This window comes from Triplophysa dalaica, chromosome 23, assembly GCF_015846415.1.
Source record: "Triplophysa dalaica isolate WHDGS20190420 chromosome 23, ASM1584641v1, whole genome shotgun sequence".
NCBI classification, from domain to species: domain Eukaryota; kingdom Metazoa; phylum Chordata; class Actinopteri; order Cypriniformes; family Nemacheilidae; genus Triplophysa; species Triplophysa dalaica.
In genome coordinates, this window is record NC_079564.1 from 15,744,672 (window position 1) to 15,756,161 (window position 11,490).

The 11,490-nt window shown below is 37.4% G+C and overlaps 1 protein-coding gene across 5 annotated transcripts; it reads right to left on the reverse strand.

The window, feature by feature from the left end:
• Positions 1 to 1,458: 1,458 nt before the first annotated feature.
• LOC130412878 (uncharacterized) lies at positions 1,459 to 11,490 on the reverse strand. Of its 5 annotated transcripts, none has more exons than XM_056737675.1 (8): positions 9,448 to 11,490; positions 3,877 to 4,065; positions 3,268 to 3,370; positions 2,903 to 3,123; positions 2,750 to 2,794; positions 2,426 to 2,622; positions 2,191 to 2,305; positions 1,459 to 2,052 (listed from the first exon to the last, which is right to left on the reverse strand). In XM_056737675.1, the coding sequence occupies exons 1-8, from the start codon at positions 9,473 to 9,475 to the stop codon at positions 1,916 to 1,918; spliced, it is 1,035 nt and encodes a 344-aa protein (XP_056593653.1). In that variant the 5' UTR covers positions 9,476 to 11,490; the 3' UTR covers positions 1,459 to 1,915. The 5 variants fall into 5 exon arrangements, with proteins under 5 accessions (XP_056593653.1, XP_056593651.1, XP_056593652.1 ...); XM_056737673.1 differs by having other exon boundaries at positions 2,146 to 2,305; positions 9,448 to 11,489; XM_056737674.1 differs by lacking the exon at positions 9,448 to 11,490 and adding an exon at positions 7,441 to 8,277 and having other exon boundaries at positions 2,146 to 2,305; positions 3,877 to 6,481.

The following is an 11,490-nucleotide window of genomic DNA, read 5'->3' on the forward strand; positions in this document are numbered from 1 at the left end:
AATAATGGCGAAAACAGAATTTTATTTGTTTTATTTCGTTTTTATTAAATACAAGTGGGACCTTGTTGGTTGTAATCATGGCAACGTCGGCCCCGAAACCGCGCATAGACTGCACAAAGCGCTTCAACTAGAGTGAAAGGCGGCTGCCGCGCGGCAATTCCACCGCTCGACGCATACAGTCTGAAAGCCCCTTTATGCTCATTCTTGCACTCCCATTGACATCTAAGGCCAACAGCCGCAGCTCATGTTCTCTTTTTGCCATAAATATCTACTTTAGCAATACAAAATTGTGAAATGCATTAACTTTGCCTATATATATATCCTCACACCACCTGGTAAGAAAACCCATTTGGGGAGAACAGCATTGTTTTTTTCTTGCTCGCAAGGATTTGCTTTTTTGGCAAATTACAACGTCACCATTGGTGTAGGCTTTGCTGTGAGTCACTACTTTTTTGCTGGACTTTTTAACTATTGTACATTATATTACTATAATTGTATTTATATTTAAAGTTAAGGTGAATTATTTGGTTAGTTTTGTTAAGATGAAAACTTTTAATTAATAACAATATCACCAAAAAAATATTAACTATACATTTGATTTCTTGAATTAAGAATTGTACAATATGGACTATTCTGTGAATATTTATTAAAAGTAAATTGTTGTTTATCAATAAACTGTTTGCTTTGTATTTGGTTTTAGTATTTCTGCTCATTAAAATATTGTGAAAAGCAAATACAAACTGTGAAATGGTGCCTTGAAGCTCCCAAGATGGTTCCAGAGCCTTTTAATAAAAGGCATACCCAAGAAGCCTTGAGACTTCCTCAGAGAACCACCCTTCATTTAGCGGTGCCCTGAATTTCCCCTGAGGGTTCCGGCGATGTGGCAATGTGAAGAACCCCAAATGATTCCTCAAAGAACCTTTAATTTTTACAGTGTAAGATAACATCATGTTGACCCTGGGACAACATTTAAAACAACCAATCAGATTTCAGAAATACATTTACAGTTTATTTTGAGTTTAATCTTCCAACCAGAATTCGGTGCTTCTTGACCATTGTTTTTCACTTATCATTTCCCTCTGATTTTAGGGGTAGGTTGTGGTTAGGGTTGGTGTGGGTTTAGCCCAGCTAGCAAAAATTGTCTGGCCCACCACTGGGCCGCATATGTGCTTCAGTTCTGGCCCAGTTCTGGCTGGGTCCCCGGCCCAAAACTGGCCCAACCACTGAAAATGGACACAACCAATTTTCTTTGGGCCAGACAAGGCCCACACACTGTAAAACTACTCTTACATACTGCTATGGCCCGGATCTGGCTAGCACAGTGTAAAGTGACTCGATCTGGCCCAGGCATGGCCCAGACCCTTTGTTCTGTCATCATCGGCTTGGTCCCCGGGCCAGATGCGGCCCATTAACAGGTAAATGTATTTCTATTTAGAGGAAAAGACAAATTTAACTGTGTAAAAAGGGTAAGGGCATTTATTAAAATTTAACACAGAACAATATGAACACATTAAACAAAAACATATGACCATGTACTAAACAAAATACATTGTAATCTGAACATATGATAACAATAAACAAATACAGCAGACTTTACAAATACACTACACAGAGGCACACACACACAAACTAATTTTACAAGAAAAATCTATTTTTGTCTTAGAAAACATGAACCTATTCAGCTACAAACACGTTTCATCGAACGCACGTACGTACGTACGCACTCCAGACACACACAACCTGTCAAAAAGGTATTTAAACAATTGAACAGTTAAAATTAAAAATAACAACATAAACACATTTATTTACAATTTTTCAGAAAAACTAAATAAAAAAATGACCCACCCACCAAAATCATACTTTTTACATTAAAACATGTTATACAGTCATACAGTCACAAACACAGATGCACAGACTAATTTTTTTCCTTCAACAAAAGACGTCTCTTGCGCCCACCCTCTCGGTCCGCTGCCAGCTGGAGCCACCTCTTCATGGTCCCCTCCACCTCAGTTTCAGCAGCATTAGCCGTTAGAGGGTTTCTCCGAACTGCACCTTACAGATAAAGTCATATTGTTATGACATCGTAATCATTTACTACGTAAAACATCTGAGAGAGTAATAATATTTCTAAATGTATATACTTACTAATCACTACGTCTCTGAGTTGGAGGGTGGCAAGCGATGTCTTACCATTGACTCCTCTCCAATTGAGGTTTTTTGCCAGTGAGTTGGCGATCACCCTTTTCAGTATGCGCCAGGTGCAGTCACGCACATCTGTCCCGCCAATTAGCCCCAACCAGTTCACCTTTAACAGTTTTCAAGGTTGGTCATAGTTATTACAGTAGTCATTTGTTCACATCAAGGATTTGTGTGTCAATTTAAGTTCTAAAAATACTTTTTTTAAATAAATTAAATTGTATCTTACCAGTTTTTGCTTGTATTCTGGGCTCTGCTGCATTCTTTTCTCCAGACTATGCAGGTGAGGAAGGTCTTTGAGGGGCAGAGAACTTTCCTCAATATCGAAAGGCTGCACTTGAACCTCCCGCAGCTGCAGCAATCTCAGGATAGTTGTTTGTTGGTCCAAGACCATCTCTAATTTAGTTAATACCTCCCTGAGCATGGCTATGAAAAAGAAGATAAAAATATAAAACAATTATACACACACTTAAAAACAATAAAATGTATTTCATAGGAATATAATTTGTATAGATTAGGAATAAAACTGAGTGGAAATAACCATTGGCTTTACCTGTTTCTGAAGATTGCTGGGGCGTTCCTCGGGATGTCTGACACCCTTGCAACAGGAGAAAACTGCGTTAAATGGATTTAGGACCAGTTGTACAAAATAAATACCTACCAAAGAAGTTAAATCTGAAACCAAACCACAAAAGAATATACTCACGTGGAATTTCGTCCATTGGCTCCCAGTTCTGCAGCATCTCTGTAAAGGAGTCATGTGGTGTTGCTCGTGCTTCTGCTGGTAAAGTGGTGGCTGGGGTGACTGTAGGAAAGTTTATGATGGGGGCCGGTGGATGAATTTGTTTAGTTGGTGGGGCATACTCATCCTCTGAGTCCAAGGAACAACGAGCATTACCTCCAGGAGGGCCAATCCGTACACTCTTCCTATTTTAATTTAAAAAAAAAAATGATCTAAATTAATAAAAACGTGCACTATTGCCAAATTCTACAATATTTAACTAAAACATAGACATTAAATATGGCCTCAAAACATCAGAAAATACCAATAGTGATCTGGCAAACAATTACGTTTTACGCCTTGGTAGTCTTTGCCCAGATACTTCTGCATCTGTCTGGAGGTCTGACCAGGTCTCCGCCTCTTTGGCCTTCTTCCTGCCCTCCTCATAGTTTTCTGTTAAATACAGTTTAGTTAACTCTGTTACATTTTAGCGTCTTTAGAGTTGAAACCATTTAATTTGAATTTGAAAAATTGTACTATTGGCATTTTATCATTCAGCTACTTAAGGTCTTAACCTGGGAATAATTCATGTCTATGCTGGACTCTTTAGTTGTTTCTTACACATTACTTGATAGAAGTAATTCAATAATGAAATATACACCTTCTGATTTTATGAAATCTGTAAAATCAAAAGAGACATTTTTGTCAAGTGTGTCTACACTTTTGACTGCTACCGTAGATTTTGAATTTTACAAACAATGACTATAGGAACCACAGTGTTGAGCCCAACATCAGCCTAACATCAATTATACTGCTGAGCAGACAACCTATATTCTAATGACATAGAAAGCAGAGATTAACCAAGCAGAGTAACACATTTCAAATGAGCAATAATGTACCTAGTCATCAATATACAATGCCTCAGAATAAGAGAAACCTAGGATTTAAGTCAAATTTACCTGTTGAAAACATTGTTCGGACATCCCATCGGTCCCAGTCAAGATGAGGAGCCATCTGGTTTTTGATGGCCTGGTGTAGGGCCATGCCTCTTAGAGAATTAGGCCAACAGCACTCTCCATTCTCTACCCAAATGGCTGGGACCAGCTCCACCTCGTGCGTTTCAATAAATTCGACAACCGTGAACATATCTGTTATGTAAAACAATATTTACAGGTACATATACTGTATAAACATATCTTTGTTTTTTTTATTATTAAAGTAACACCCCCACATTTTTGAATAATGGATTACTCAAATGGATTAGCCAAATTTAGCTGATTATTTACTCACCCCAAATGTCACACAATATTGAATTAATTAAAGTTTATGGATTCCTTTTTACAGGGACCATTATTTTGAAAGTCCAAAATAGAGTTTCAGCTCAGCTTTTTAATCACTGTCTACTATTATACCAGTCATCAACTGAGTCATTTACTGAAGGCTGCATTGAAACTGTATTTTTGATCTTCAAACACAATGGCCTCAGCTGAATTGCGTTACATGGAGAAAATTACGATAAAAACCTAAATTTTTCTTCAACTGAAGAAAGACAAACATCATGGATGATACGGTGTAAGTAAATAATCAGCAATAATGAAATAATAATGAAATCGTGTGAGTTAATTCACCCAAAACTGAACACTCATCATTAACTCACCCCCTTGTAATTTCAAAACTGTATGACTTTCACATAAGAAGACATTTTGAAGAATGTTGTAAACCAAAAAATGGTGGTACCCATTAACTTCTACTGTTTGGACACAAAACCAATACAAGTCAATGGGGACCGAAGGTTTTCTTATACAAGCATTCTTCAAAATATCTTCTGTTGTGTTATGCAGAAGAAAAAGTCATACATGACAAATGACAAAAGGGTGAGTAAATGATAGCAGAATTTTTATTTTTGGGTAAACTACGCCTGTAGGCTTTTTAAAACAACAAAGAACATGTAAATGACAAGAATGTAAAGAAAATTGTCAAGGAATGTAAAAAATGAAGATTAAAACAGAATCTTGAAGCTTTAACATAAAAGGAGACACAGCAGAAATTATGAAGCTGTGCATATGCAAAGGTATACATGAAATCACTGGCACAAGTGGAGTAGCGGCACCGCTACAAATTTGTCTTGTTTTGGAAGCCTCACATATTTCTCAACATGTTCAAATAACTGAATTGTTTTTAGGCAAGACGAGATTTGGCCAACAAGGTAGATTCCCAACTGCAGTGAATTCAGAGGATAGTCAAAAAATGGTTCCATTAATTCATATTCCCTGTAAACAATATATATTTTGTCCTGGGACTGAAGGATATTGTCAATCAAAGCAATGCAGCCACCAATCTTAACACATCTATCTCCTTCACTTGACACATTAATTTTGGTACCTTCCATAACAAGCTGCTGGTACTGAAGTACTGGTGTGCCCATTATAGAGGGAGGAACTGGGCCAGAGTAATGCTCCTTTTGCAGCTTCATTTTTCCATGTGAAACTTCATCATTCTCTGTACAAGAATCCATTTCAGAGATTCGACGAATAACTTGGGCTAGTGGATGGTGCGGAGTTCTTATCATCTTTTTCATCTTGCCTAAATAATTCTCAAATGGAAATCCGGATATCAGGTCCAAATTTCCATGTCTTCGAACATCACACATCATTTTAAAAGACAGATCGGTCCGGAGTGGGCTACTGGCCTCTGGAAATGTCATCCTGTGTTTGACATAAACACCTGATTGGACACACTTGTCACAGCCTGAGTAACCCGTGTGAGATTTTGTTCCTTTAATGAACGCTCTTGCAGGAGCATCACAGATGACAGAGGTGACTTTTAGACAGCACTGTTTCCCCTTGAAAACAAATCCTTGGCTTAGTGCTTTTAACTCACTGACAAGATCTTTAAGATACTCACCCAGACATTTTGGCTTTGAATTGCCACAGAACAGAGCAATGAGAACTGGCTTCTTCACAACACCCTGTAGCAAGCCAAGGATTGGCCAGAACTGCACAGGGGAGCTCTTAAACAAAGGTAATCCATCTACATGCAGCTGCAATTTAAATTCATGCCTGTTTGGAATATGACACCAAACATGTTCCATGCTTTTTGCAAAAGCTTTCAAAATACTGATGTAGTGGTAAGTACCGCCAGCAACAGCTTGGATACTGTAGGAGGTAGTTGTATGGAGAAGAGTTCTAGCATCCTTTGGTAGCGAAGGATGATGAACTCTCAAGATGGCCAGAAGTGCAGTCAGAGCTACTAGGGACACCCTGAAATTAACTGCCCAATCACACAAAGACTCGGTTAGTGGTATATGGACACTTTCTATGTCATAATTCTGGGAATCATCTTCACTGTCAGAAATGTGTTGCTGATCTTCCACCGAATCTTCCTGCTTATTAAAGACATTTATTGTCACATTCTCTGCACTTTCAGTAGATTGTAACTCTTTACTGCCAGAGGCCTGCATCTCATTGTCAAAGGAGGCAAGTAAAGAATTCACCCGCTTCACTGCTCGTTTTCTAAGACTACGATGATCCATGTTCTTACCTGATGTGGTTGTCTTTATCCTACCTGCAGAAACAGACAACAGAGAAAACCAAATAAAAATGTTGATTTAGTACATAAAAAATATCTTTGTCTTTCTATACGAGTAGTTAAAAAATATACTGTACCGAGTGTTCCATGGTTTGACAGCAAAATTTAAATTTATATATTATATATTATTATAATATTTTAGTTTTCTAAAAATTGCATTGTCACACCATAGGAGATATACTGTTTATTTTCCAACTATCCATTTAATGTTGTGGACAAAATGTTGGCATACTTGCTAAATATAAGCAAAGAAATCTGCATTGTTTCTCACTAAAATAAAATGTTTAATTGAAGTAAAACAATAGAAGGTAGGGAGGAAATAACATAATGAATGCTTTTCTCTAATTGACACCACTATTTATTATTATGACTAAAATATATCTGGAATGCATTCCTATCGATATTAACATTTCTGTACACACCAAATTGAATGTAAAAGAATCAGTTGACATATGGGTTCTGAAGCTTAAAATAATAAAAGGAAAACAGCACTTTTATCACAACAGTTTGTTTTGGGAAACCAATCTACTAGAAATCTTGTATAATAAGTCGTATTTAGATCTTCCATTTTCAAGACATTGGTAAAAATCATTAAATCATTTAATAAGTTGATTATTTCAAATAATATAAACGTATACACAAAATAGCCAACCGTTTTAAACTATAAGTCAAAATCCTAAACACTTAAAGAAAGTCTTATGCTGAAGCACAGGAAAGCACCTTCAATCATCTATCCAATGAAATCTTTTATTTTATCATCATAACCTTTAGAAAAACAATATATAAATATCATGTTAAATGCTTATATTCCACATTTTCTGCTTTTTGAAGAGGCTTATTGCTCGTGAATTACTTGATTCAGCCTCACTGCCTATGCTAACGTTACCAGTGTTATAGAGCAATTAGTGCGTGCTAATGGAGCAACGGAAAGTTACCTCAGAAGATGCCTTTTGATAAAAGTGCAGTTAACGTTAATAAATAGGCTGCTCTGCTCGACGTTGAAGACTACACGTGGAACTGCGTTAATGATCGACTGCCTTGAGACATAACGCAAGAATATGAGTCGAGAGCGTCATACGCCGTTAAATCTGCGCATCGCAGCAAACACAAGAAAACCCCAAATATATTTAGAATTCAACCCCAAAGTTGATACAGGCAGTAAACTACCACTGCTGCTTATACAATATTAAACGCATTTGCAATTAATAATGCTAAGCCACAGTATAGGCTAATGTTATATATAAAAAAACAATATAATGTAAAAAAAAACGTTATAATATCTTCTGTTATAAGAATAACAACAACGATTTCGGACAGCGAAACAAACGTTTATGGGTGACATCATTAATTGAATGGGGGAATTATATGCTTAAAAACGTTAATCATTCCTCAAAATGGATTTAACCTGTTACTTTCTTACATTAATATCCACTGTAAATCAAACATGCTTGCGGGCTTAATGTGCCATATAATTCAGGCTTTTGAATAGTTAGCAAATAATCCTTTTCATTGTTTTCATGCATGTTTAACATATTAAAATTGAATCAGCGACCACTTACCAGTTGGTGATGGTGTCCAAAATGAGCTCAGTTTCGCGCTCAGCAGGATTCAAATTAGTGACGACAGTCGTCATGTTGCCGTTCCACAACCTGTGGGCCGATTGCTGCACCACGGAATCGGGCTGTATACTTTATCAGTTCCGTCTATAGGACACTTTAAAATTTCCGCTCTGTGTCTGTTTTATTGGCATCGGGCCACATGCTGTATTTTGTCCGTTTAGGCCAACTGCATCTAGTTCAAAATACGTTTTAAATGTTAATTAATACATTAAATAAATAAAACTTTGTCAAGGTGCGTGTGGATCTATGCAGTGGCAAAAAGAAATACGCATTAATGGAAATGTTTATTGAAAATGTGTTATAATTTCCGTGTTACTGTTCTTTAAGGCTATCTTATTCATGGTATTTAACCATAATTGGGCCAGATACACGGGAATGTAGTCAATCCAGCTACACAATGCCAGATTCGGCCCAATTAAGGTGAAACACTACTTCAGTCGACCTGGACTTCAGCCGATAGTGCCAAGACTTGGGCCGACAGCTGTAAATAATATTTAATATACGTTCATTGCTTCCTCGTCTGGGCCGATTCTGGTGCAATACCGGAAAATCTGTCCAACTGTCAGCCGACACTGGCGGAAGAGAGCCAGAATCGGCCCAGAACTGACTGCTATCTGGGAGGTTTTATTTGTAAAAAATGTGTCCTTTTGGGACATCAACCACTTGGCAAAATCAGGTCAAGCTAACACAGATGTAGCAAATCATTTGACAGGTTTTTTTGACAAATTAAGTAGGCTTTATGTTATAAAAAAAAATAATGTAGAGACTATGACATCATATTTACAAATGATTAAACCAAGTTGTCTGTTCATGACATCTGAATGTTGTTTCTTACCTTAAAACCAAAACTAAACGGCTATTCCTTGTGGAAGGTCTGGATTCGGTAAACATGAGCTAATTCAATATTTCAAATTCACATTTCATGTCCAGTTTTTTTCTTATTTGGCAACTAGCCATGTAATAAGTGGGATACTGTAAAAGCAGGCCCTCCTGTTTTTGCCAAGTGGTTGACAACATCATGTTGACCCTGGGAAAACATTTAAATCAACCAATCAGATTTCAGAATTTGTTTTACAGTTAATTTTAAATTGAATCTTCCAACCTGGATTAGGTGCTTCTAGACCATTTTTTTAGGGGTAAATTATGGTTAGGGTTGGGGTTGGGTGTGTGTTTAGGTTTTATTTATAAAAATGTTGTCCTTAGGTCAGCGTGAAACACTGTTAAATCGCCTAAAATGTTGTATCCTATTAAAGATGAAGATACATTTGTACGCAAAAACAGCCCAGGTAAATGGCACATTAGGAGGACAAAATCCGGGGTCACCTCTGTATTTGAACCATTGTGCCCACATCCATCATCACTGGACTACCACCATAATCCCACACGTCCTGTGGAGAAAATCGGGTAAACTTTAAGACAAGTGTATGGGCTCAAAACACAGCCTTTGCGGCACTCCTTATTAATTCATGGGGGCAGTAACCGGCATAATAACAAAATCATGCAATGGGCAGAATTACACTGTCAATACACCCTCGTTGTTGGTGCGCTAGAGTCATCTTAGACCAAATGTTAACAGCAGTATGAATTTACAGTGCTATATGGATTTTAAACTAATCTGCTAGGCTAAGTTGTTGTTTGTATATATTTAAATGTTCAAACATCAGTGAAGATAAGACATATTTTGATTATCAGTCTTCGTTTGTGAAGCTTTTTTTTGAAAGCTACTTTGAAGGAAACTTGAGCCTTTTGGTGTTTTGCCTAATTTTAAAGCAGAACACATTATGATGGTTAAAGATGCCTTTGCAATGAACTTGACGTTTGTGCTACCAACAGAAGCACCACAGGAAAGCATTTTTATTTACATTAGAGAGCATGGTGATTATTAAAGAACAGAAATATGACTTATGGGGGAAATATGGGGGGTTGGCAGTTTTGCGTTCATCCAGACCTTATTCAATCAACTTCCAATTGTTAAACTGGACTGATTAATCAATTCCAAACACCTATAAACTTGGAGATTTATTATTCTATTCTAGTGCCGGAAGAAGTGTTTAACAGTTTTTGTGTTGACATCCTCATATGTTAGTCAAGGTTTCATATGTGAGGCTTGCTTCCTTTATTTCCACGGTATGTGTAACCCAATTTACTAATCTATTATCAAAAAATACAAAAATAACATTATTGGTTGCTATCTAGAGATCAGCATTTGTTTCTTCATGCACTTGTGAAGCGGTTTATCTCAGCCGACGCTCACTCCCGCGCTCATGACACATGCTGAAGGGTATGTGCGCAAAGCGATATGCACCCAAATGTTTACTTTGAACGCAGGAGCCGATGATGCCGAACTGTTCAGGTTAGACTCACTGCAATGTCTTTAATCTTCCCGCCGGGGCCAAGAAACACTGCCAGTTCACACTAAAGATCTCCAATCTGCACGTAGACATAAGACATTACTGGCGCTTTCGGGCCTCATGCCAATACGCAGCCAAGAAAACTCCTGTTCATGCAGGTAGCTTTGATAAAGTATCAGGCCTTACATATCATCTAAACAAGAGAGCATGTTTTGTGAATCAGTGTTGTCTGGAGATTATAAAGAATGTTTCTGTATACAAAATCCAAGCACATAAACCAGAAAGGCCAAAAAAGTGATTGCAGCCATTTTGCTCAACTTTGCGAAGCTCTGCATTTCATTTCGCATTGTACAGCCCTAACAGAGGTTTCAAGCATTGTGCTCTATCTACTCATCTCGGATTGGGTTACAAAGAGACTGGTGGGATGTTTAGGGACAATTTTCAGGTCGGCTTGCTGTCTGTCTGGAGTGCAGCCAGTTTTTTCTCTCTTGTTTAAGATGTCGATGACAAGCGTTAGAACCAAGACGTTGCTCGTAACTAAGAATGATTAATCTACCGGCACTAAAGCATGTCAGAATCGGCATTGTGCAATCCAGCACAATGTTAACAAGAGCACTCTGTCAGTGTGGCCGAACATCTTTATAGTTTACATATTTGAAAGAATTGTCTTTTTTAGAAGAATTTTAATGGGCTCCATCGCTTGATTTTATATATTTTTCGATCTCTGAATTCACCCGCAGATCTCCAAATGTCCGGTAAGAAAGCGGTGTGATCAGAAAACTTCCATCAGATACTAGGTATTTTCCAAGGTAGCAATAAGGTAAGCAGTTCCCAACAATGTGCTATACTTGTAACTGGTAATCTATACGTTGCAATCATCAAGCTTAATTAAATACAAGTACAAAAGTTAAACCTTGAAATATCTTGTGACCCACACTAAACACCAAATCAACAAAATTTCAAATACTGTATGGATAAATTTGTCACTAAAACTAACGTCAGGTCTTAGTCATCA